General features: G+C 42.7%; 1 protein-coding gene across 2 annotated transcripts in view; it reads right to left on the bottom strand.

The window, feature by feature from the left end:
- The window catches only part of ZDHHC8 (zinc finger DHHC-type palmitoyltransferase 8), a 108445-nt gene that overhangs the window by 22944 nt on the left and 57831 nt on the right, over window positions 1–27670 (bottom strand). Inside the window, exons 2-5 of one of the 2 annotated variants that reach the window (XM_030232531.2) lie at window positions 27476–27532; window positions 27360–27387; window positions 26594–26848; window positions 357–478 (exon numbers count right to left, since the gene is read on the bottom strand). In XM_030232531.2, the coding sequence (XP_030088391.1) occupies window positions 357–393 (37 nt within the window). In that variant the 5' untranslated portion in view covers window positions 394–478; window positions 26594–26848; window positions 27360–27387; window positions 27476–27532. The remainder of the gene's footprint in view (window positions 1–356; window positions 479–26593; window positions 26849–27359; window positions 27388–27475; window positions 27533–27670) is intronic. The other variant, XM_009092361.4, reaches the window with a different exon arrangement.

The following is a 27670-nucleotide window of genomic DNA, read 5'->3' as shown; positions in this document are numbered from 1 at the left end:
CTGTTGTGAAGACAGTGACTTAAATCCAGTGTGCCAGCATGACACAGGGGATAGCAATCAAAATCACATCACTCAGGAGAGCTATCCAAGGAGAACCATTCTACTGGCACAACCCCATGTCCTCGAGTGCCAGTCTGAGACAGTGTGAGGACACCCAGGAGCTCAGAAGGGAGCTGGAGGGTGCCCAGCATTTCACTGCCATCCCACCCCTACTGACAGTCAAGTACAGTAAATAAATAAATAAAGTCTACAAGATTAATCAGCAACTTGTGTGTTTGGATACCTGGCACCTCCTTTGGTTTGGATTTTCAGTGTCCCCCTTCCCCCCACCCCTGCAACACTCCCATTTCTGTTACCTCGTGGGAAAACTCCAGGGTCCATGAAAGTTGCCATGCTGAAGTTTGCCAGCACAAACAAGAAAACGAGTCCATTGTACACTGGGATGGCTGGGGAGATGGCTTTTGTCAACCAGGGGCACCTGTGGAGAAGAAAAGTCATGGGTAAGGCTCTTTCAGCTGTAACACATGGTTTCTCCCCACTCCCTACCCTGACACAGAGAAGCACTCTGGGCCACCCAGCCATGCAGCAAGGCTGAATTTGCAATGTAACAGAAATTTCCACTGAGCCAGTGATCACTGCAACACCCTCTGTAAAGCTGCTTTGTTCCAGAGCACAGAAAGCCCTGATTGTTCACAGGGCTCACAGGGCTTTGCCACACTATTGCCTTATCTGCAACCTGGCGTTTTACTGCTCTGGGTAGCAGCTTCATCCCATTGTTGCAATTCTTTTACCTTCTCTACTGCCTTGTTGCAGCTGGGGTTACTTTCAATTTTCCCTGGTGTAAAGCACAATAGGATTCAAACCATTGATCCCTGAAGCAGGGGCAAAGAGAATCACATTTGCTTCTCACTAAGCTTCCATGGTTTTTTAACACTCAGAACCAACACTACAAAACCTCTCCTTGGGGAAAAGTTTTGTCAGACCAGGCTTTGCAGGTGTCAGCAGAAAATGCAATATCAAAAAGAAAGTAGATGGCATATGCCATGTGAACAATGTTCAGAAGCACCAGAAAGATTTGTTGCTTACCCAGTGAGTGTAACTGAGAGGAACTGAAGATAAATGGTAAAGGAGAATGAGTAGGAGACTTTGGGAAGAGGTTTGGGAAATGCCTGTTAATTAGAGGAAAATTGTTCAAACTGCAAAGAACACTTCCCACCAGCAGAGAAGGGCATGATGAGGCAGAAAAGAGCCTGCCTTCCAGGCAGCTTCACCAAATAAAAAGCAGTGTGCATTCACTCAGCCATTCACCATCTCTGGACACCCCACCAAATGCATTTCTCCTGTCTGCAGGAGAAGGTTTGGTGTTACAGGGCCACTGAAGAGAAAAATCTGATCAATCTCATGATACTTGCAAATACAAGTAAGGAAGAATGTGGGTCAAAGAATGTAATTGAAAAAAAGACCCCTCACTGAGTTGCTCCTTAGATTTCCACTTGTCTCGACAGCCAAGGACTCTTCCAAGGCTGCTGAGCAGGCAGACATTCAGCAATGCCTGCTGCCATTAGCATAAAGCACTCTCTGGCCCATGTATTCTGGTATTTTGCCTGCATTACATCTGCAGTTGGGTCTGATTGTCTGCCAGGCTGAAGCCTGAGCAAACAAGGGGAAACAACGAGCAGGCAGCCCTCTTGCATGAATTTGCACTGGGTTTGCTGCTAAGAGGCTGTTTTGAACGGCTGAGAATGGTGTTACTGACCTTGAAGGGACACTGTCAAACATGCTCTTGTGACCAGTGTTAGGAAGTCACCACGTTTTCTTCTCCTGTTTCTTTGTGGGCAGGCAAAAAGAGATTGTTTTGCACTCCCCAGCTCTTCACAACTGGGCTTTTATCACTGCATGGCTGCAAACTGCTTTTAAAAGGACCTTTCCTTGTGTGTGTTTCACTCAGCCTAGCCTGGACTGAGGAGAAGATGGACAAGTCCTACCCAGGGTGAATGAACTGTAAAGCCATGAGCAAGGCACCTCTGTGGCCAGGGCCAAACCTCCAGGCTGCCTAAGGGAGAAGGTAAAACAACCAGCCAAAGACAGCTTGACTCCAGGAGTCCTACCTACCCTAGGAACACTGTGTTTCCCAAAAGGTGGAATTTCAACAAGCTCATACTGACTTGCTGCCTTGCTCAGTTTGCCTCAGAGCAGCTGCTGATGACTGCAAACCAAAGCAAGGCACAAGTTTCTCACTTGCCAGGAAAGGTGCTGCTGCAGTGACCTTGCCAAGCAAACTGCAGGCCTGCCACTAACAACAGCTTCTGCCACATCCTCTGGAGGAAAGCAATGTAAGTCCTGAAGTACGCGGTTATAAAATCAATTCTACTCAGGGAAGAGTTCTTCCCTCTAAATTATAGTAAAATTAGATTCAGTAATGGGCATGACTGACTTAATTTCTTCCCATGAAGAAATTGCCTACACAGAGAAAGATTATGAAGTTACCCATTGCTTGTCAAGCATGGAGGAGAGATGTCCTTGGCAGTAAAGTCACGTAGGTTGGCAAATCAAGGGACAGGAAACCCTTTCTTACAGATAACTAGTTACTCTGAACGAGACAATAATGAGAGAGACTGTCTCAGATGATTAATGCAAGCATTTTTTAACATTCTCATTTGTGATTTATTTTGTCATGTTCCCAACAAATATATCAAAATATTAGAAAGATTTTTAGCCATAAGATAAACTGCACAGCTCATTTAATGGGTAAACAGTGTATCTGAAAAGACTTCACGGAAGTTGAAATAAAGAATAGAGTGAGTCACTGTACATACTAGCCACAAGGTCAGCTCACAATCCTTCCATTTCTTCTTCCCAGAATTGTTATGCAGCATCACAGATTACATAAAATTAGATGGGACAAAAGGGGCCTCATTTGTAAACTAGGCTGGCCAATAAAAACAGATGTGGAGATCCAGTCCTGGCTCATAACTGTAAAGAGGTCTGAAAAAAAAATTCCCATAGGATTCACCAAAATGATGCAGTCTCCCTGCCCCTCACTAATGCACCTATGATTTTTGGCAAAATAACAGAAATTCTAATCTGAGCCTAGCAGGTTGTTTTATCACTAATCCATCATGTGAAAGCCTGGCTTCTGCCCCTCTGCCTCAAGAAAAAAGCTGCAGAAGTGTTGAAGCAGGACCTGCAGCAAGTTTATTTTTACTTTGTGCATATTCTCTCTCCAGGAGATCTACTTCCAGGAGCAATTGTGCCTTTTATATATGAATAATTATAGCTGAACTTTTCCTTTCCTTTTTCCTAACATAAGTTGTTATGAATCCAGACAAACAGCACACAGGATTTAAAGTTTTCTTTGGCTGCTGAATCCAAAATTTCAAGAGGCTACAGTTTTGTATCTTTAACTCATCTCACAGTGGAATTCTATATCAGGAAAGGTATCACAACTTCTATAGGGCTACATCAATTACATAGAGCCAGGACCAGTGTATAATCCCCTAATGGAGCACCACCAGATTTTTCTCTGAGACAAAGTAATTGTACAATGTGTGTCCTATTCCAAGTTAATTTGGATCCCTCCCTTGAACCAGATGACCTGCAGGGTAATGTTTCAGGTACCAGCCAAACTGCATCAAGGACTGCTCCTAAGAGAAACTTCCCTTGGCTTTGTTTACTGCAGAGGCTCAGAGCCAGCACACGCCACCATGGCACGCTGGGGATAATTACAGATCTCAAATTTTCCCAAACAAAGCACACAATTACACAGGCAGCATTTCCCTCATAATTACACTTCTCTGACACAGAGTGACTCTGTTCATAACTCAGTGGAGAGTAATTCAGGGCGACAGATTTAATCTCATTTATCCTATTTGCTCTTGAAACCCTATCCTAATAAAACGGAAAGTTAAAAAGATTAACAAATAGGATCACACAACTTGCTAGGTGTCAGATAGACTTAGCATGATCAGCTGCCTTCCCCTCCTAAATTAAACAACAAATAATCCTTTCTGCTTATTTGCCTGGTGCTTTGTAGCAAGACATGTTTGTGTCTTACAATTATAGTTCACATATGATTAAGTAATTGAATAGGACATTTTTCTTGAATCCTGTTCTAAATTAATATTTTGCATTTTTCATTAAAACATTGTTAGAGAGACAGTAGGCCACAAAGAATGGAGCCTGGGATTTCAAGAACAAGGTTCTAGTCTTGGCTCTGACACTGGCCCACAAGCCACCAAAAGTCAGCTACTCCCCCCAGCCACCCCAATTACATATCCTATAAATGAGACCAAAGCCCTGTCAGACCACCTTCCCCAGTGCAGGGCAGAGAGTCTGACAGTCTGAAAGATCTCTGTTAGGGCAGGTTGGTGGCTGTGGTGTTCGTGTCCCTGGAGGCAGCTCTGGGCACCCAGCAGCCTCCCCTGAACAGGGCATGGGATGAGGATGGGTCTGTGATTTACCCAGCAAACAAGGCTGGTTCATTTTACACCTGCCTGCAGCACCACAAGCACATGTGGACATGTCTGGAGGCCAGAGACAAGGAGCAGGACATGGGGCAAGAGGCCACAACCCTGCCCTTTCCTGAAGCTGCCTGTGCAGTGCACAGAGATGTGGGAACCTCAAGAGATGGTCATCCAAGCTTTGGACACTTATCCACACCTAACAAGAAGACCCTCAAGGATTGCATAATTGGCTGCTCAGCTGCACCTAATATTTGATCTGAGATTACCACACATCCTTCCCCTCAGCCCCAAACAGATGGCTGATGCATAACAAAACAATTTATCTCTCCATGAATCACAAGGCATGGGGTTACAAAATGGAAAAGAAAGCATCTCTTAGCCCAAATGTACTTCTGCCCTTACAGTGGTAAAAGAGTAATGTGGAATAGCTGATTCAGTGCTTGCAAGCAGAAACAGCTCAGCAAAGTAGGGACTAATTAGATAAGAGGGGTCAACAAGCAAACGTAATTTGACTAATAACAAATATGAATTTCACTGGAAACTTTCAAACAATGTCCAAAGACTGTAGAAGTCTGTCCCTGACTCCTTTCCAAGAGTTTCTAGCCAAACCCTGACTGCTAAGAACATGTTTGCACTGTAAAATCCATACAAACAATTTCTAATCATCTGACCGAAGATTTAACATTTCCAGTATCAACCCTAGGAGCTGGAACCAACATCCTGGGCTGTCCAAAAGCTGCCCTACCCTGTAAGACAAAACAGTCAGGAAGGCTGAGAGGACACACCAGGGCAGAGACAGGTCCACAGAGGCAAAAGTCCTCCTCAACCAGCACTGCACCAGCTGGAATATAAATGAAAGGGCTATCAACTGTCTGATTCTGAACACCCACGCTGCAGAAGGATTTGGAGTTGGATGTAAACACTGTACTTTAAAGACCATTCCACCAGTTTGTGTGTGGAACAGAGAAGGTGCAAGACATATCCTGAAGGCTGTGCATGGCCCAGTGTGCACCACAGAGCAGAAAAGGGCAGAGCTCTCTTAGCCTTTAGCAGTGTTAATCTAAAACATTTCTCACATTTCCCAGTCTGGATGAGATTTTTCTATTTATATCCTTTTTCCTACCCTGAAATTACAGAAAAGTACCTTTCTGGAATAGTAACAGAAGAAAAAAAAATCGCTCATTTTCCATTTTTTGTCACTATCAAAGACAGCATGAAGATTATTGTACATCTAAAAATATTTTCCAAGGTGCTGAGACATCTGTAGGTTTGACAAGGCATCACTGGAAACAGTCAGAAGAGAATTTATGTGAGTGTCATAACCAATGTGAAACAGAACAGCAGGTCTTGTGAAAATAGCAGGAGGTTCTGGACTGCCAGGTTCTTTGCTCAGCTCTGCACATCAGATTTTGATAAGTGAACTAATTTCTGCACCATATCTTACTCATTGGCAAGACTGCAGATAATACATGGTTGCCATAGCACTACACTCTCACTGTGAGTATGGCAGTTGTACTGACAGAAAGTGATATCAAAGTAAAGGATAACAAATCCAAATGTTACCAAAAAATGGGAAAAGGACAAGAAAATACTGGAAAATTTATTACTGAAAAGCAGTAAATGATGAGAGCTGACTGCTACACAGAACAGCTCACGCTGGTAATAAATAGGACCTACCAAAACATCTGCCCTGAGTTTTCAGGTGCAGTTATCCAGCAGAAGAGGCAAAAAATCACCCCAAATCCCACCACCAAAAACCTCATTATTTCATGAGTCCCTTTCTCACTGAAATACAGATGAACACTAGAGATAGAGGTTCAAATCCATCACCTGCTTAACTGTGTTTAATTATTCACAAGAAATGTGCTGGGCTGGAATTCACTCAGGTTTAACAAGATGGGGTTTCAGTGAACTTTCCATTACACTCTGGACTCCATCCAAAGGCTAGTGGTTCATGTCTGGCAACTTACAGATCAGAGGAGCTAAATCAATTAAAAAGCCAACTTGAGATGTAAGGGTCCTTGGTGAAAAATCTTATCCGGGCTATACATCACCCCCAAAGTTAAACACAATCTACCCTTTTCACAAAGCTGCCTGAAAGCTCTGGATCATGTTCCTTTCCTCCCCTTTTTAACAGTCTCCAAATATCTAAGAAAAGTCAGTATTGCCATGTGAACTAATGTGGGAGAAACACAGAGAAGGAACAAGAATACCAACAGCCCAATCTGAGTGAGACCACCACAGGTGCAAACTCACCCATCACCTTCACATTCAGAAGCTGTCCAGCCACCCCAGACCTATAGGCACAGGCTGACCCTGCAGCCAGTGGGCAGCAGGTGCTGTGTGACACTGTGTGACTTCACATGGTGTGCACGGCCAGCAGATAGGCCTGGCCTGGGCTGGACTCAGTGCTCAGGCCTTGCAGAGATGCTCTCTGCACACTCAGTGAGCCCAGGAACATGAAAGAGCCACCCCAGTTGTAGCCAAGCCACTGGCTACTGCCAGGAGCTGCTCTCATGCTGCTGAGAGCAGGGCTTGGGCAGGCAGGGGCTGGGCTCACCTGCAAATACCCAGCAAAATCCTGCTGTGAAATGTGCCCTGTCCTGCAGGGAGTTAAGGACCTACTCAGAGTCAGCTGGCACTTACTGACATACAGGAAGGCCCAGGACAGAGGTTTTGATGTACCTGTAAAGGAACATGCTGTAATAGTGCAGCAGCACCTGAAATGCCCAGCTCTTGGTTTGCATCTCAAATGGAAGGCATCCACTGCACACAGATCTGGGGTACAGCCAGGATGCATTTCAGAGCACAAGGGAACATTTTTGTATGAGGGGAAGGATGATGCTCCCAGCAAAGTGAGGCAGTGGGTCTTCATGGCACTTCAAATGTCTAATGGGCTGGGAGCAGCAGAGAATGCTCTGGTGCCTCAGGAAAGGAGCCAATTGCCAGTGCTTGGGCAAATCAGAGCAGATTTTGGGTGCAGACACATGGAGTGAGCACACAAATCCAGAGTCTAACACATTTTGTTTGCTTTTTCAATCCTGGACTTTGCAAAGCCTAAAATGCCACATAAGCTGGAAGAGGCAAGGACAAGTGTAATCCAGGGCTTCTCAAACATGCATCAACCTTTTATTAATACCATGCTGGGCAGCTGGAAATGAACTCTGCTTTTTCCAGCAGCCAGTAAGAGAGCTGAGTGTATGGGTGATGCTGGCTCATGACAGAAGAGAAGGGCAATAAGGAGTAACTGCAAAATAGCCAAAGCAGGAGAGACACTAGTTGCCCTGTCACATTGAAAGTTTAAATCCACTTGGTTAGCAAAAGAAGGAACTCAGTAACATTCCTGAGCTGTCCTCTCTGCACAGGGCTGGCCACAGGCATCCCTGCAGTGCAACAGCTGAGTGACTTCCAGCCCATTCCAAAGGTCACAGGAGTCATCAAGCCATGGAAATCTTGCGAAATGGGAAATCAGAGAATTATCTCCAAAAGATGCTGTATGAACCAATAGTTCATAACACAGCAGAGTTCTAGTGCATGAGGCTGCACTGCTCTGTCTGTGCTCCCATGTGCACCACTTCAGCAATAATGACAGTGCAGCTGCCCAGGCCAGTGTCCAGGGAGGGCAGAAAATACCTCACAGTGTTTGAAAGGGACACCCAACACTACACAAGCTGAGTTTTTCTGAGCATTTTTGAAAACACCATTTGGAATGCAAACCTGTGCTTCCAATTTGTAAACATCAGAACTATGAAATGAATGTCACACTGACTACAGCAGTGCTAAAAAGGACAGCCCCTCATCCTGAGTCCTCCAGATCCCATTTCCCTGAGAAATGAAGAACATGGTTTATTTGGTCACCAAGAGTGACTCTCATGACCTTCCAGACCTCCAAGCAATCAGTAATACAGGTTTTTGTTGGATAGAAGGAATTGCATTTGCCAGATCCCAAGATGGAAAAAAGGCACAGGATAGCTCCTCCCTGGCTGAAGGATGTTCTGCTGATTCTCTATTGTCTTCATCCTTGTCAATACACACATGAATTCAGCAATGTGGAAAGCTAAGATGGGCTGCAGCTACAGAGTTGCTTTTTAAAGCAAGTTTAAATTATCAGCAGCCTAATTCAGACACTCGGGGTGATCCCAGCTACTGGCACTCAAGGATTTCTACACTTGCTCACTGTATTTCCCAACCACAGACTGGCAGAACTTCTAGTACACATTCAGTGTTTGAATTCCTGAGATAGTGGGGTAGTGGAAACAAGGCAGCTCATTTTAAGTATGTGGTGATGAGAGAGAGAGAAACAAGAAATATTATGATATAAGGAGGGAGGTGGTGACATCAGTGAAAAGGCAGTCTATATGACCCTAGTTGAAAAGTTAATTTGATTTTTTAGATATTCCTTTTCCACATGAGCTCAGTAGAAAGAAATTAAACTTCACAAGAGACCATCCCTTTACAGCTACTGGAGCAATTACCTAACTAAAAGACAGCATCTATTAGATTAAAGTATGTGCCACTTAAATTAACAATGAGCCAATATGCATAAGAAGCATTCAGTGTGAGCTCTGAACTCTGTGATCATGTCCTTGGTGGATTAGCAGAGAACAGGGTAACACAGCGTGCTTTCAAAGATGCAGGGCAAATGAAGAAAAGCAGGAACACCAGCAGAGCCAGCCCAGGTGTCTGAGGCTGATCCTGGGCAGGCTGGGTGTCCTGGTGTCTTGGTGCAGTCACAGGGCTGCCAGGGGAGTGGGCACTGCCAGGGAATGTCTCACTGGAGGATCTCATCCCTCCAAGAAGCAGCAGGGAGAGCCCAGCTGGCCCTGCCAGGGATGTTGCATGACCAGCCCTGGAAGGACAGGACAGACAGACCATGGACTGCAGGTGAGGTCTGACACTGCCCCCACCACCCAGGAGTCTGGCAGGGCAAATGTACCAATGGACCAAATGTAGCAATGGACCCCAAACCCAGCTGGCTCTGACAGATCTGCCAGCTGCTCTCGGCAGGGCTGGGGCACTACAGAGACTTGGACAAGGGAGGGGCAGGAAAATCCTGTCAGGTGGGTGATAACAGTTAAATTTCTTCCATGACTGGAAAATGCTGTTCAGGAAATTTACAACTAATTTAGACCAGAGGTTCTTGCAGACCTGTCTGGAGCTTGTATTGCCTTTGAAATCTGGAAACAATACCTGTCCATGGCCTGAATAAAATGCTTCAGAGCTGCTACACAACGTCCTTCATCTATGCAGTCGCTGGCCCATGTGGGGAAAGGAAACCAGTTCCAATTGGAACCCTCTTGTTTCAAGATTTCTAGACACAGGGAGCAGCAAAATTACTGCAGTTATTGCAGCCTTCCCCTGTGTGAACCAAAATGATTAGGGACTTCATATTTTACAGAAGAGATGAACAAAACAAAGAGATAAAGGCGCCTCTACTGCAAATAGATACAGAATACAGGGTAGAAAGTGTAAACATTCTCATATATCAGGTACTGAAGCAAATATGTAATAATAAAACAAAAGTCTCTCTTAGAATCCCATCTTTAATTTCCCTCTGGAATATCCTCTTGAAGGGATTTTATGGAAACCTGAACTGGGAGCATGACATTTTTATACCTCATTCTCACTACACTGAAAAAGAACATTAGCACAGCAGGCATAAAGCCTTAATATATTAAGATTTTAAGCAGGGAATGAAAAATCAAAATTATTTTAGCTGATTTAAGAAAAGAAAAATATAAGAGACTGTCGGAACTCAGGACATATATATATATATATATATAATTTTTTTTTTTTTTTTTTTTTTTTTTTTCACCATCCATGCAGTGTTCTGAAACCCAGCAACATGTTTTTATACCCCAGCCTCTTCCCTGCAGGGTGGATGGCAGCAACAGCAGGGCAGAACTGGGGTCCTCCCAAACTGCTTCCCAGCCCATTTCTGCTGGAGGTCTGGGACTGTTTTGGGGCTCAAGGACAGAGCTGAAAAATCTTCATTTCTTCCAGCAGAGGGTAGTGGGACACACAAGCCTGTAAGCAAATGTGTAAGATTTTATTGCAAGTGAGGGATACATGCAGCTCAAACCTAACCAAGGGTGCAAAACCACAACTCCACTGCCTAACCTGGTGGAAATGTTACAAAACTAAACACATTTCTTCATTTGTTTTCATCAAATGAAGAAACACATCAAACTCAGCTTGTTCTCACTATCTCCACCCTCCCCCAGTAACAATGTCATCTTCATTCCCCTTTCTAATTTTGGGAAGGACACCCCCAGGCAGCAGCAGAGTCAAAAGAGCCTTTTTCTAAACATCTCTACTAGAAATCTGCCTTTTCCTTCCCTCAGTGGAACTATTCTCCTCTTCTTGGATCTCCTTGACTTTCAGACACTGTTTCATCTTCTCTGCCTCCCTTTGTCCTGTTCTAAATCAAATGACTGAGCAGTCCCACACGTCCTCCTGCAGCAGAGCAGCATGATGCAGCTGCTGCTTTAATTTGGGTGTGTGGCCACTCCAAGGCATTCTCAGGTGCCTCCACGGGTCTGGAAGCCCATGGGCAGAGCTGCACACAGATGTCCCAGGCTCAGGGCAAAGATGACACATGCAGAGGACTCGTGGCTCTTCCCAAGCATTCTCTCAACAGATACCAAGAAGAATAACTAAGGGAGAGCAGTGACAGCCTTCTCAAACTATTAAATCACTGTCCCAAGACTCCCCTGCCTGCACATCAATGACTGAAACATCTCTGCTTACCATCTAACAGGATTAGGGCAGGCTTCTGGAGGCAGCTTCTCCTGCAGGGAAAATCTTATTACAGAACCCATCAAAAACCAAAATGCTTTTGGGGAGCAATAAAAACCTAAACCAGACCACAGTGACTGTCACATTAACAGTAATTTTTTTTTATTTAAATGATGAAACCTAGCAGTATCACCACCACAGGTCTGAGCATCTCTGTCAGCTTAGACAAAATATAAAGTCAGTCTTCCAATATTTGTGCTGGAGCACAGGTATTCAATTCAGGTTGACAGAAAACAAAATGACTTTCTTAGAAAACATCCTATGAGAGGATAGCATCTTAATTACAGAGACAGGGAAATGGAATTCAGGCTGGTATAGATTTGTTTCTTGTCAATCCCACTCCAAAGTGCACAAGGCTGCTCCCCCAGCAGCCACAAAGGTTGGGAGGTGTCACTGCTTTACTTCTGAATTATTGACTATACCCCCAAACTCAGAACTTTTAAAGGCAGAAGAATAGCTTGCTCACACAGTGCAGTGGACACAGGGTAGCTGTTTTCCCTGTCAATCCCCCAGTGTTCACTAAAAGCCCGTGGGTTTTGTCATTTTGGGATGTGTTTCTGAGGCAGAATCACAGAGTAACCAGAAAAGGTACACTTATGCACTGGATGTGATGAATGAAAACCCTTCCAACTCTATGGCCAGAATTCAGGAACATAAGCTAATTACAATTACCTGAGATGCATTAACAAAGCTTAATACTCCCAAGTCAAAATGGGACAATTAGCAGCTCCTGTACCAAAACAGAAGACTATGGAAATGACATATGTGCCACCATCTGCTAATGATATGCAACAGGCAAACCAATTCAGGGATGGAAAATAAAAGAAAAATTAAAAAAAGAAACAGTTTCTTGATGAGACTCATTCCCATTTCCAAGAATTCAAAGTGAATATTCAGCTTAAACATTACACTTTCCAGATTCCCAGCTGGGACCAGAATGAGGAGTGTCAAGCATCCTATGATTTAACTGTTGGGAAATCTCCAGGCCAAATTTTCAAGCAAGTGGTCTGGCTACAGATCTGAACTGTGGGATGTTTTGTCTGTGGAGTTCTGTCCTTGCTTCCAGTGGCCATAGCTTGCACTAATATGTGTACTTTTTAAATACCCAGCTGCTCCTGAACTTTGTTAAGTTCTTACTTAATGTTTTTTTTCCCTTGATTTAACTTTAAGAGTAGGGAACATCATTCTGCTTTTCAGAAAAAAAAAATGAACATTTACTTCTTGTTGAACAGCTGTCACAGTGTAATGAAAATAATTTATTGTTCAGTTTTTCTGAATTAATCCCTCAGCCCTCCTGTCCTTTCTTCCTCGAATACTTCCTGAAAGTCATAAACCACCAGCAAACTAATTTTGGTTTATACTAGAAAACTTCTTTAACTCTGGGATACCTCACTGCCCTTTGCATTCCTCTTTAAAAGCAGATGAGTCTGCCACAGTGGATAGGAGAAGTGTGGAGCTGCACATCACAGGAGAACAGCCCCAGAGACATAAGCAAAAACTTGCTAAGATGAAACTTCCCCATCATTGCCTTTGACTTGGGGAGACAAAATAAAAAAAAAAAAGAAAATCAGAGTAATCAGCAAATCCAAGCATGGAGCTGCAATTCATACTCTGAGAAAAAACTTTGAAGAAAACTTGTAATTTCTGAAATTGTAGTACAGTGCACCTGATTCCACAAGTCAAGAACAAGGTAGAAATGAACCATGTTCTGGGGAGTTAAATCCCTGAAGTACCCTTTAGTGAATATGAAAAGCAATTTCTTTTTCAGAGCCAGAAGAGTGGCTTTTTTATGTTTTAATTCCAGGATGCACATTTGAGTCATCCAGATAATATTCTTCTAACTCACCCAATGGACTAAAACCAGGCTCTTGCTTATTTACCTGAAGAAGCACAGTCAGGTATTTTGAGTGACCTGGTTGGGGGTGGGGTATTTTTTTCACCAGTTTGTTTATATATTCCACAATTCAGCACTTTTTTCCTCTGGAAACACCTCACTTTTAACATAAACTTCAGCAATTTTGGGAAGTTTCCAATTTAAAACAATACAAAGATATGTCAATAAAAATTAACTGGAAGTATTACAGCCTGTCCCAAGAGAAGTTCACCAACTAGGGACAGAGATTTACTAAAAGAATGGCTGAAATGAATGACTCTCAGCAAGAGACTAGTACATCCTTAAACCAGAGATTTACACTGCTGCAGGTTGGGCATGGAGATGCAGGTGAGGAGTGGGGCCCATCCTCTTCCTCATCTTCTGTCACAACAGCCCTCCCAAAGCTTCTTGCTTGTGATAATCCTGCCATGCTTACAGGCCTGCTTCCAGACACTACAGAGAGGAAAAGAGCCTTTAACATTGTTTATTCCTTGGACATGACTGACACACTCATTTTATCAGCTCTTCAACATCTGCTGTTCAACAATAAACAGAGATATCAGTAGGTTTTATTTTTTTTTTTACAATACCAGATCCATCAAGTCATTGACAAGTTAACAAATGTGCTTGCTTTTCATGGTGCTTTGCTTTGATTTTTTTGTAATTAAACATAAGATTGTCTGGATCTTGTCTTTTCCCTCAAGTGGAGCACTGCCATACAGCAGTTTAACTCTGTATTTAACTTCTAAAGCAGCATATTTTCTCTTCTCCCTCCCCACAACAGCTCAAGGCAAACCACAGTCCCTGGGACATCTGGAGGTTGGGGTTTGACTGCATCCCTTCCTGCCATGAACAAAAGCAATCAGCTTTGCTGAATTAATAATTATTTAGGAATTGTTAGTATTTCTGAATTGCAAAACTCCAGGCTTGCAAAGGCTGTAGAGAACACAGCCCTCCTTCAGAAGGTTATTACAAAGAAAATAAAAGCTCCATGTTAGTTGTCTGTGCAAGATGAGAAATGCATCTGCCTTGTTTCTTTAGTAACTGCTATGCAGCAGCTCCTTTGGTATTCCTTGCTTCTCTCAAATTCACATAACCACGGCTTTGTTTAACCAGGGACTTTTTGTGGATGTTGGAAAAAAATAACAGCTAGAGAGAATGATATGGTTATGCTAAAGATACAGTAAACACAGCCAGCAAGAAAATGCAAGTATCCTCATTTTGAATAGGAACAGATGCCAAGACAGCAGAACCCTGCCTTGAACTGGAAATGTTTTCAGTTATTCACAATTTGTGCCAGCAAAACGAAAAAGGGGTTAAGTGAATTCAGAACATCCTAATAGATGTAGAAAAAGCAGAGCCTGTGCAGAGGGTGTGCTCCCACTGGAGCCCCTGTGCCAGTGCTCCGGACACTGAGGGGCCTCTCAGTGATGCTTTAACTGGATCCGTGCAGTTCAACCATCCCAGCAAAGCTGTGCCCTTTGGAAAAGCCAACCTGGGTGTGCACTTCTGGCAGCAGGGCTGCCTGGGCAGAGGGGAGGAGCAGCCAAGGAGAACAGACTCCCTTTCTACCAGGATTTTGTTTCCTACGTGTTTGATCGGACTGCGAGCCCTCGCCTGCACAAACACGCGGGCATTGAATTGTTCAAATTACACAGCCTTGTGTTGCTCATTTACAACAGCACATCCAGTGACAAAGAAAAGAACTCAAAGTGCTCAGTGCCCTTCAAACAGGAAGAAGGCCCGTGGTGACAGGCTAGAGAATGCATGAGTTGTTTTTCCACCACCCCATGATGCACACACACAGCACATGGAGCTCGGGACGCTCCAGAAAAGTCTGCACACAGGCTCACTGTGTCTGCAAGAGAGTTAAACCTCCAGCTCCCCCTCCCCGAGTTAGGAGCACAAAGCACGAAAAGCAGAACCTCTCTGGAACATCTCTCTTGCAAATTGTTGTAATTTCCCATCTGTCTTCAGCTTGGATGACTTTGCCAGGTCCACAGGGGACGATTTCCAGCATTCGTTTTGGATTAAGGGTTCCCTGACTGACTCAGGAGGCAGAGTAAATGACCTGCAGCTGCCTCTCAGAGCCAGGGCAAATGGTGAAAGTGCCAGTCCCAAGGGGCCCTGCTAGTGGGTCCTAAGCCAGTTAAAATCCAGCAGTTACCACCTGATCTCAAATTATAGGAACCAATGACTGTGTCAAGTTGATTTGCAGACTGATAACAATGTGAAAGATTTGTTGGATAACCTCCATTGGAAAGGACAGGGTTTGTTCAGGCTATTTTTTTTATAACTAGCAAAGTTGTTGGCTGAACCAATCCAATTCTTTTTTTTTCTACTAGTGAAATCTATTCTTTGTCATTTGCTTTTGTGCTGAAAACTACTTCTAGCACCACACCTTGCTTTGTGTGCAAACAATATTACAAACAGTTGTGTTTGGCTTGACACCTAGTCTAACTGCAGTGTGACTTCACAGAAGTTCACAAAGACTAACAGGCATAATAAGAACAGCATCTCCTGGATCAAAAACTGTTTTCACAAAGGACACATAAATTTGCTCATTATTTCTCTGGAAACTTCTGAGTTTTGGAAATTTCTGGACTTTCCAGTAGGCACAAAGTCCTTTTTCTAGTGAATAGGAAAAACATGGTTTACCTTTGTCTTTTATGGTGGCATTTTCTATATACCCACGAAAGCCAACACTACAATACTGTGTGACTGTATCCTCCCCTCAATTTTCAGTTTCCACACAGTCACATTTTAGTCAATCAGTGTTGTTGTCTCCAGTGCTATATGGACTTTCCTGTACTGTAACACTCACAAGTAGAGGCCAGGCTGTGAGAGTCACCTTGAAATGTTTTGCTCCTTAAGCATCCCATCTCTGCAGAGTGGATACACCCTCACCAAGTGGATGCTGCCAGCCAGTGCTGGGTAATTAACTGCAGTCTGGTAGAAAAATTGTATTAGCACAGCCAAGCTTAACATCGATCTACCAGGTCAGTGCAAATCTGCAATGCAGATGCAGAAGCCTATTTAGTCAGTTTGCTTAAGTATTTTAATTTCAGTAACTGAAGCAACACTACCAGTTTGCTGCTCAGCATCTTCCACACTGTGGCAGATTCTGCAAAACTGACCTTAACTCTTGGTCACTGAGCGCTCTGTGTTGAAACACCCATGTTTGAAACAGTGCCTGCAGTGTGTGCAGACTGCTCAGACTCAGACACAGCAACTAAATAAGCATAAAGAAACACAGTGCTGTGGGTATTACAATCATTTAATGCTCCCTCATCTCCTGCCACTACAGCCGTGTGAGAGGAAAATGGGTCAAGGAAATATACGCCCTCAACTTTCAGGTACTTCCAGTTATGTCCTGTCTTCATGTGGCTGCAAACTCTGGCCCCTCAAAGCTTTGGCAACCACTCACTGCAACTCCACTGTGCCAGACTCTACTCCATATTCACATTTAAGCCAGTTACAATGTGGACTTTGCAATTCATTGATAACATAAAGCAGACTAAGAGACTAACACGGTGCCTAAGCACACAGGAAGACAAGTTTTCCTAAGTATAAGTGCATCCCTTCCTTCTGATCCAAGATCTGAGACGAACAGGACTGTAGTACAAGCACAGGAATCAAAAAACTGCCTTCCAGCAAAGCTGGAGCTGAGCAGCAGCTGGAGCCAGCCTTGAGCCTGGTCAAAAGGACAGACAGAAGCCTCAAACCTTTGCCTTCCAGAGAAGACGGGCACCAACACTGTCACCAACATCCTGTTGTACCAGCTGGCCCTGTCTACAGAGCAGCACACAGAAAGGAAAGCAGGACTTCAACACCTTTTCCTACAACTCCATTTGCATCAAGGAGTGAACTAGTTAAACCACGGCTCTGTGCCAGCTGATAAATTCTGTTCAGAAACCAAGTAAGCATTTTGAAAAAGGTTTGAATACAGCTGCCTGGGGGCCTGGCAAGATGCAGGAAACTTATGTGACCCACTTATATTGCTGATCAGAAGCCTCCTCCTAGCACACAGTGAGATGGTACATGAGGACAGCCAGAGAAACTTCAGGGGAAAGCTCTGCACAGAAATATTCTGCTGTTCATTGTCTCCCACTTTCATTACCATCACCATGTAGCACCACAACTCTTCTGGGCCTTTTTCTTCATGCAATTCCTCTAACTTTTGATTTGAACTTCTTTCATTCAATGGAGCCTTTTCCTAACTCTGAAAAACTCTGCATACTAATAATGTGTCAGGAATACTCCCTGTGCATAAAGAATTTACATACTGTGCAGCAAGGATCTTTTATAATTGTTTATTTCTGACCAGAAAGAAGCCTCTGATGGCTCATAAGTGGCAGCAATGGTAAAGTAGGAGTAAAATGCTGCAGCCATGAAAGAGAAAAATAATGTAGTTGAATCATGAAGTAGATACTTGGAACATATGTCAAGGCCAGATCAAAACAGCCAATTGTTGCTATTATCTACTTAATCTTCTGTTGTGTGGAAAAGGGAGTTAGGAAATTCTTTTCAGCCAACGCGTCTGTCTAAGCCAATGCCCAAGGCAAATAATGCTCTAAACAATAAGGCATTTTGTTTAACTCTGCAATAAATATTAAATTTGCAAAGACAGCTGTTTGGTTGCAGTCTCCTCCTGCAATTTCCAGTCAATGTGTCATATTTACACAAATGCATAACAGTACATAATCCCCCCACCCTCAAGTCTCAGCTCCTTGAGAGAGCAGGCAAAAGTGGAAACTGGGGCTTAGAAGTTTAATATTCGAAACAAAAAATTAGGTCTCTTCCTTGAGAGCTGCCACATGGTGTCTGTTTGAAAAAGGGACATTTCTAAGTTTTTACTTTAGAGTTATTGAAATCTTTTCACAAGATTATCAATCACAGAACAGTTTCACTGCAGAAGGATCTCTAGCAGAAGAAAAAATTGACAGGAGCAGCTCTTGTGGCACAGGAACTTGGAACAACCATAGGTCAGGGCAGCAATCTTTAACCTTTGTTTTCAGGGGAACCTGACCTTGACAAATTACCAGCAGCATCTGACTGTACCATGAAGTGATCCCTGATTCTCTAGCAGCTGTAATATTCATACAGGAGATTAACATTATTGTTTGCCCTATTGTTTGATTGTGAAAAGCTAATAAATCAAATTTGGCTGGAAAAGGTACATGCAAATCCATGCTATTATAACTGAAGATGTCAGTAAAGCAAGTCAAATCCAAACCCAGAAATCTTAATTGAAAGGGACACTACCCTGAAGGTACACTTACCTTCCTCTAAACTCAGTAAAGCTCTATCATCTGTCTTTGACCACTGGGAACACAATATTCATTCATAGGTTATAATATAGACTATAGAAAGACAGAGCATGTAAGTTTTAAAATATTTAATAACCCTCAAAATGCAGGGTTCTGGAAGCTCACAGCTCTTTGCCAAGCAGTTATCCAATCTTGCACTCACACCAAACTCTGCTAAACTTTCCATTCCAAGACCACCAGAGTCCCCTGAATCAAGATGAACAGACGTGGCTGTTTGCAGATACAGGGGCAGACAGACAGAGCCTCTCCACCATAAGCATTCCCACCCATGACCAGATTTCTGCATGATGGCTCAGAACACCAGGGATACTAATCCAGTCACTGCTGAAAACTCTGAGGATAAAGAAGTTTTGAATCTTACATCATCCTTCTGAAAAAAAAAAAAAGTATTTTTTTTCTATATGATTCAATGCAAGGCACAAGTCCTTGTGTTCAGTGGGATGAGTACAAATCTTTAACTCGATTTGGATCCTCTGCAGTTTCCTTTTAGAAGTTAACTTGCATATGGCCACACTAAGGCTAAAATAAATACATTCTAATGGAACCACAGACCATCCATGGACTGGATCTGCAGCACAAAACCTCAGGTGTCTGATGTGCTACAGAAAATGCAGATGCTTGAAGTGTGAAAGGAGGAAAAGCACGTGAGCCCCAGCACAGCTCTTGCTTCCCCTTCCCTCCTTCCTCAGCAGGCACACAGCCCGTGCCTTGACAGGAGAGTTCTCCCAGTTTGGTTTCCTGGGAGTCTCTAATGGCTGCACACCAAGCCAAATGTTCACTTTGCTATCAACATAGCCAGGGGGCTTAGAGATGCTCGCCAACCCTTGTTCAACCACTGTTTTTGTTTTACAACATGTCATGCTTGGTGATATTGAAAGGAAAAGCCAATAAAAGGAAAAATTAATCTTGTGATTAAACAAAACACTTTGGATTGTTGGCTGCTGACACTGGCACCAAGCCACCTTCTTCGAGGACAGAATAGAACCTGCCTGCTGTCTTCACCAACAAAAGGATTTTTACAAAATAAGGGTGTCTTGCTATGAATGATCAACATGAGCAGCCTGGCAAATGAACCTGGCCAATCCTCAATTACAGCTTGGTTTGACCCCAACTTAAAGATGATTTTGCTCAGTCCCAAAATGACATGACCCTGCTCTTGCAGAATTTCTGCATGCCATATAAGTTACATCTAAATTCACAAAACACAGAATTTGTAGCAAATCTGTAAGAGAATAAAAGTTTGGAAATTTGTTTTTAAGGTATTTGCATGTGTCAATGCAGTGTACAGTTTGGAAATCAGAATCCTCAGGGCTTGCTAAGCACCTGCTCCCTCAAAAGCAGGCTTATGTGCCATTGAAAGATTTGTGCTGGCCCTTTGGAAAGGGATTAATTCCTTTTCAACTAAGAATATTTGCACAGAGTACGGTGTTAGTTATGCCAAAGTCCTCTTTAATACTTGTATAAACTGTAGTTTTTGTCATCAGTTGTACAATGTTCCTTTTTATTTTGGCAAATGCTAAAGTTTAATTTAAACACTGCTTAGTAGGTCTCTCTTAGGCAAATTCAGATATGCAAATAAAATTTATAGAAACAAAAAAGCTCCTAAGCACAGTCAAATCAGAACATGCTCCTGACTGGCTTCTCACCATTGCTGTGCTAGAGAAACAGGACAGAAACTCCATACTATAAACAGCAGGGGCTGGATCTGCTGTTTGAGCTGGAAGATCTTTCCCAAATTCTATGATCTATGTTTCTATCTAGGGCAAATCACATGACTGACCAATATAACATCACCACCAGAACCATCAACACCACCTTCAACCAAAAACATTTAAAATGTTATTAAATCCAACCCCCAAACACTGTAAGACCTCTCATTTTTTATTTCAATAGAGTTGCTGATCTTACAGTGCACCCATTAGTCTTGGCAGCACCAATGCCCTTCAGTGGATCAGTGATGAATGGCAGTTCTTATAAACCAGCTTTCCAAAAACCAGTTCCATCCAGCAGCTGCACACAGCTGTCTCCCAACAAATGTGAGGACAAGCTGCTTCCCAGTAATAAATGGTAAAGATACCACTGCTTCCCCAAATGAATGCTATCTCTATGAAAACCTCTCCATTTGTTTTTTTAATGATCTTCAGTCATTCCTAAACTCATCACAAGGGACACTGGGAAGTCTTACTCAGAGGCAAGTTTATGAAGACACAAATAATTCGATCAAAGAAGAAAACTTTGACCAAATCTTTGATTTTGAATAGCAAGATACCAGCTTCTGGAATCAATGTCTCAAACTTGAAATGGTTGTGGCAGACAGAAATGGTTCAGAGCCATAAATCCCATAATCTGACATGGAGTACTACCTGCCTGTTTGTGTGCTTCCCCTACCAAAGGAACTGTAAGAAGCTTTTCTGCAGCTCACCAGGCAGGAAAAATCATGTGTTGATAGAAAAGTTGTGCTACCTAATGCTGTGAATCTATAAAGGTGATGAATAGCCCAAATGTTGATGCAGCTGGTGAGAAGATGCTGTCAGATCATTAAGCACAGCCAGGTGATTTGTCAGTGTTCAAAGACACAGAATTTCCTATTTTCCACTTCCTCCCTCAGGCTCCTTGCACATGCACATGTCCTCCAAAGCCATCTTTCATTACAGCCTGAAAATCATATTTTATCTCCTCTTCACCCAACTCACAAATCTGCCAGGTTTCCATGGATGATTTTCAGCTCAGTATCTCTCAGAGAGGCTGGGTTTGAGCACAAACCTTTATTAGCAAGTTTAGGCTAACACACTGCACTGTGATTATCATGTTCACTGTTCTAAGGAAAGTCTTTGCTGCTGCAGTAGCTGAATGCATGTGGACTTTTTTTTCTCCCTCTCTTATGGCTACAGACAATAAGCACTGCTGATGTGTGCTTTTTACAGAGCAGCAGATTGATGTTAGATTAATTCTAAAACCTATTTTATCAGATCAGTTTGATTAGCTTGGATTTCACATCTGTTCTGTAAGACATACTCAAAGTCTCTCTCCAGTTTAAGTTCTGTGAGAAAAAGCAGTAAATTCACAAATATATCCTAACAGAGACATAAAGGTCCTCCTAAAGAAAAACCCACACCAAGGCAATGATAAATGGAAGGAGTAAAAGCACACATAACCATGAGGAAAGCTCCTCCAATAACACCCTACCATGACCAGTGTGCCCATGACTTTGTTAAACAGCACTGCAAGATCACATTGATTTTTTTTTTTTACTCATGCAAGCAGTCCTGTTTGGGCCAGAATGACTGAACAACCCGGCAGGGATGTTCAGTTCATGGTATAGTCCCATAGACACGGGTAAGAAGATAATTGGAATATTCTCCATGTTGCTCACAGGATGGATGCTCTTCTGACTTATCCACAATGAAGTGAAAGAGTGAAACATCTAACTGGAGACAAGAGGAACAGACACAAATACAGTGTGAGAAAAGGATCTTCAAAAACACCATACAAAGCAAGTGTTTTTCACACTTGTGCAACTAAGGTAATTTCTACTGGAAAAATCCATCCCTCCTGCAGGCTAATATTTTACATATAGTTAATATTTTACATACAGTGAACATAACCCTGAACATGGAGGCTTCAACCATGACATACAGAAAAACAGATACCTTTAAATTTCAAAACAAGCAAATTTTGACTGGCTGGGGGAGAGCTGGAGACACAGGAACCTCATTTTTTGGTCTCAACTGACTGCCTTCCTGTAACTCAGCAGCAGCTCTGCACTGCATCAATCTTACTTTGCAAATCCTCCACAACATGGACTGGCTGGGCTTCAGGACAGTCAAAAAGAGCTCAACTGGAAACTGCTTGTGTTTGCTCAACACTTCATTTTCAGGCCACTTGTCATCTTGGTATTAACAATGCCATGGCAATTCAACTGTGGAACAAATTCCTTATAAATATGGATTTCCAAAACTGAAATGCTTAGGTAATAAAAACAGCAGAGACACAAACCCACAAGTAGGATCATGTTTAAGACTGGTTGCAAAATGTGACTTTACTGACAACTCTTCTTAACATCGTTATAAATTTCATATATAAGAAATATGCATTTAGACAATACAGTGAATAACAAAAGCAGCATTAAAAGACTCCAATGAATGCAAGTCGCAGAAATGTAAATAGAGTATTTTATTATTGCACTACATTTTCAGGCTGCATAAATAAGTGAACATATACTGGTGGCTGTACTAAGCCACTGTGACAACTATGACTTTATTGTGGCAACAAAATGCCAAGAAATCCCCAGAGATTCAGCAATATTTTCTGACACCACAATCCTGCAGCTATCTCCACAAGCAATTAAATGAAAATGCTGCACTGCCTCCTGCTACATTCCAGAGAGCTGTATCAGGCAATTCAGCCTGCCTAAGCAAAACACTGACAATGTACACCCAGTGACTGACAGCTGCCAATCAGCCACAACCTCCTGAAATGGTTCAGATAGGCTGGCAAGAGAAATACTACACTGCATTACCCCATAGATGTCAAGAATACCCTCCAAACAGGTTAAAAGGACACCTATATTCTTCAAGGGGGAAAAAAATACAGTTGTGGAAGATGCCAGGTTGGTTTGCACTTTCTGTGCCAACCCTCCCTGCCACCTCCACCACAGACAGAGAAACTGGGCCATGGTGTGGGGAGCATGGCAGCAGCCAGCAAAGAATATCCAAAGGGAGATGCTCAGCTGAGTCCAGTCAGGCACCCAGTCTGTTGCTATCAACTTCTTGCTATCAGCTGGAGGAGGGGGAAGTTTGCAGCTGGCTCAGATGCACCAGTGCTGGCATTCAAAAAAGCCCCTGGGAAGGGAACAGAAAGGATATAGATGTTTCCCAGGGAATAAAGCAAAAACCTCAGTTAGAACTGACTGCCTTCGATTAAGTGTGTAAAGGAGCAGTAGGCGAAAACAGGGAGAGATGTAGAGGAGAGATCAGTGAGGCCAAAGAACAGAAGACAGAAAGGAAAGAAAGGTAAAGGAGGCAGCAGAAAGAGCTGCAATAAAACAATAAGCCTGTTTTCCACAGCAGTGACATACTGAAGCCAGTGTGGCTGGGGAAGACAATCCTTCCACCTTCTTTCCTTGCAGTGTGATGCTTGCTCAATCAGGCACAGTACAAACCTTTGCCTCAGAAGGACTACTGGCAACCAACTAAGATTATCCTTAGAATAAAACAGGGAGCTGAACGTGGAAAGGCCTGGCATCACACAAGACAGGTCATTGAATGCTGCTAAGAAACTTTGCACATCCTCAAGCTCAAAGCTTCCAAGGGCACTTCCACAGGAAATGTACAGCATTTCAGTGGTCAAATCAGAATCCTGTAGCCTTTTGCTCTTAGAGGTTATTCAATGACTAGCTGCAAATTTTGGCTTCTCTTTTTTGGGCTTGTTCTCTTGCCTAGTTTTGGCTTTGTGTCCACTGTGAGCTAGATTAAGCTTAAATAGTTGATAGCTCTGCTTTGTCATTCCAGAGCTGGAGTTCACAGAGGTGCAGCCTGTATGTGTGTGACAGCCTCTTCCTTGGCCTCTTCAGGCAATTCCTGTGTGTACCAAAGGACATTTGCTATGCAGGAATCTGACACACAGGAATTGATTTTAACACATTATTTAGGATTATGTCTGCTTTCATCATGCATTTCTATTACAAGCAAAATTACTTTCTGAAACTATTGAAGGACCTGGCATCAAATAAAGCAGAGCCTCAGCTCCTGCCTGGAGGGTCTATGCTGCAGCACAGACTCAATCAAAAGGCAAAGTTTGCTGACTGACAGCCAGACTTTTAAACTTCATTTGCTTGGGCTGTACCAGAAGCATCCAGCACTAATACAATTCTAGCAAACATAGCAATCATTTGTTCTGCTTGACAAAGGTCACCAGACATCAGCTTGAATCTCCCACTGAAGTCCCTTCACCAAATTCTGCTTTTAGTGGCAGGTCCAAAGCTGGTTCACAATTAGCTGGGCCCCATTTTTTATAGTAAGCAGTCAAGAACATGATGTGGTTTTTATACTCCGCAATTTTAAATTTACAGAGTATAATCCTGAAAACTAGGATTAAGTTTAATATGCTTTAAATTCACATGATCTCATTACAGGATGAGATGATTCTAGACAGACTCTGCACAACTGCATGGTGAGTGTACTCAGGGGCCCAGCATGTGACAACTACACACGTAACTCAGCAATTCTGCCTGCAAAGGAGGGTTTGTATAATTTTACTCAAAGAACCTTTTGATTTCAGTCTTAGTCTTTTAGCTAACTGGCAAATTCTGAACACTAAAGTAGCCTGCCATTTAGCAGCAACTTCCCTTAAAGCTCTTAGATTTTATTCTGAGGCACAAAAAAGGTACACAGTTTTAAAGAACTTTAAGCTGGTCTCTTTCACTATAGTAAAGTATGAACTTGCTCTTATCTTGCAGTAGGATTTGCAAGGTAAAAGCAGGTTGATCCTTTGTCTAATTCACAAGTGCAGTGTTATGTGGCTTGTGTGTCTAATTCATACATGGACATTTCCAACTTTCAAAGGGGAAAATGTGATTTAAGAACACGATTGTCTGCCAAATTCCTCAAACAATCACAGATGTTTCATATATGTCTGACTTAAGAGGGCTGACTGCTGAAACCTAGACTTATCCAAACCACTACAAATTCCTCTACAAGCCATTTGTCTAGAGGCAAAGGACAAGATTTAGATTTATGGATCATGACACAAACTTATAAATCTTTGCTCTTAGTTTACAATTTAAAAAACATTTAAATATGGAGTTTGTCAGTCGAAGTAGCTTTTGGTCCTTTAATCCTGAGCTCCAGTTTAATGGAGCAGAAGCAGCATTTGTGTTTCCCTGCCTTAATGTGCACTTACTGGTTTTGTACAGTACCAATGTCTGCAGCATGAAGACAAGCAACCAAACCTGCAGGATTGTGGGAATGCAGCTGCCACCTCCACCGTGGGGAATAGCAAAGATGAGGAACCTCTTCCCCCCAGCCTCACCAGTGGGAGGAAGAGCCTGCAGGGTTCCCTGCAGAAAACTGCTGCCACAGCAGCTATTGCTTCTCCATCCTCCTGAGGAGGCTGCCTGGCATGGAAGGAGCAGACAGGCTCCTGAAAACCCACCTGCCCAACACACAGAGTCTGGGCTGTGTGTCAGTGTCACTCAGCTGAGGATGGGGTTTGGTTTTTCAGCTTGTCTTGATAACTGTGGAGCAATCCCAAAACTGCCTCATGTTCAGCTTCTGTTCTACATCAGGTTGTCCTCAAATCACTGTTGCTTGACAATTCCAAAAAAAAGAACCTGTCTTCAGTTTTATCTAATGTACCAAACTTCAACAATTCTGGGGTGACTGAACATTAAATTTTCAATCTGTGACATAAGTCTTTTTCAGTTAATTTTTTTAACAAGTAAAAGAAAACCAGTTCTTGCCCAGTTAAAATCCAGTAACTTAATCTTTTACTAATGGTGATGATGTTTGGGGCCTAAAATTTGGCAGGGTGTTGCCAGTGATTCCTTCAAACCAAAACTTTTAATCATATATTATCCCAATTTTTAAAATAGCTTTAGCTGGTTCAAAACACCATTTTTTCAGTGAATGAGCTATTCAAAAATCCTAATCAGGGACCCATTTTACTAGAAACTGTATAAACACAGCTGCTAGAAAGGCTCTGGTACAGATTGCAACATAATGGTTTGAATTCTGTTTGGAGAAGAACCTCACAGTGGCAACTTAAACATGTCAAACACAGTTCTGTGGCCCCAAAAAGTAACGTGATATGGTTTGATTAAAAATAAACCATAACAAGTGAAATGTAACACTGAAATACAAAGAGCAGAAGGTGGAGCCAAAGCAACCATGATTTAAGTTTATGAGAATTTGCTCTTGAAGAGCAACACCCACGAGTAAAAGAGGAAGAAGAGGAGCTGATGAGGAAAGACAGCTCTGAGGAAAGAGAAGTGAAAATAACCTGAGGCAAAGCCAGAGCCAAGGAGGCCACCTGAGAGGTGCTTTGCCTGTGAGAGCCCTGCCAGCCCTGGCCATTGAAGCATTTGAGGAACCACTAATCCTGAAGGGAGGCTTCCAGGATATAGAACTAACGTGTGGAAGACTCTTCAAATTGCATTCTGCTTCAGTCAGGTCATTTTCATTCAAAAGAATTCACTGCTTTCAGGGTTCAGGAGAAATCCATTGTGGAGCCAAAACCAAATGGGAACATGTTTAACAACATGCAGAGTACTCAGTGCCAGGAGAAAGGCCCAGAGCAGCTATTTGGAGACAAGGCTCATGAGGCTGCAGGTGGAAAACAGTGAGAGGGCTGCTCCAGGTAGCTGCTTCCACAGACCCTTCTGGATGCTGCAGAAAAAGATGAAATACAGGTTATATACATTCTGCAGTGGTTTTACTGAGTGGGGGGGGGGAATGGGAAGGTTGTTTGGTTTATTTGCTCAATGCTGAAATAGCTCTCAGTTGCAGCTACAGAGAGCTATAATCCCTGCAATCATTTTATTGTGTCACAGAAACATATATTTGAGGTAGTCTGGCTGGGATTTATTCAGTACATATAACAGCAGCAAGGAGTTTTCAAAAAGGGGTTTGTGGTTGGATTGATGGACATGTAATCACTTTGGAAGGCAAGATGAATCACTCAAACTAGTGGGGTGAAGCAAAAATATACACTGAATTCCCCTCAGCCAAGGAAACAAAAGAATAAATTATCACATTCTACATGAACTGGGTAGAAAAGAGGCCCAGAAAATTTTCCAAGACAAGTTACTTCAAACAGTATTCGAATTTCATATTCAAAAGATTTCTAGGAAGAATCTCTTTGGAATGGATGTGAAATTTGTAATAACTCACAGCTTACCCTCTTGCTGGTACTTGAATTCTCATTCCTAGGAGAAAAGAGGAACATATCAGTGTTGCATCACTGGGCTGAAGCTGGGGGTGTTCTTAAGGGAATTTTCAAAAATATCTACTCACCAAACTCTGTGCCTCTCAGGTGAGGAAGGTCCCTGTAATTTGGGTTCTTTCAGTCATCTTCAATTAAAAAAAAAAAAAAAAAAAAAGAAGAAAAAAAAAAAGAAAAAAAGAAAAAGGGGGCTGCATTCTCAGATTGCAAATGCTGGAGTTAACCCACTTGAACAATCAGTGTTGGCTGCTGCAGATGAAATTGGC

Source organism: Serinus canaria, chromosome 15 (assembly GCF_022539315.1).
Source record: "Serinus canaria isolate serCan28SL12 chromosome 15, serCan2020, whole genome shotgun sequence".
In the NCBI taxonomy this organism is placed as follows: Eukaryota; Metazoa; Chordata; class Aves; order Passeriformes; family Fringillidae; genus Serinus; species Serinus canaria.
This window is presented reverse-complemented; position numbering and strand designations above follow the sequence as displayed.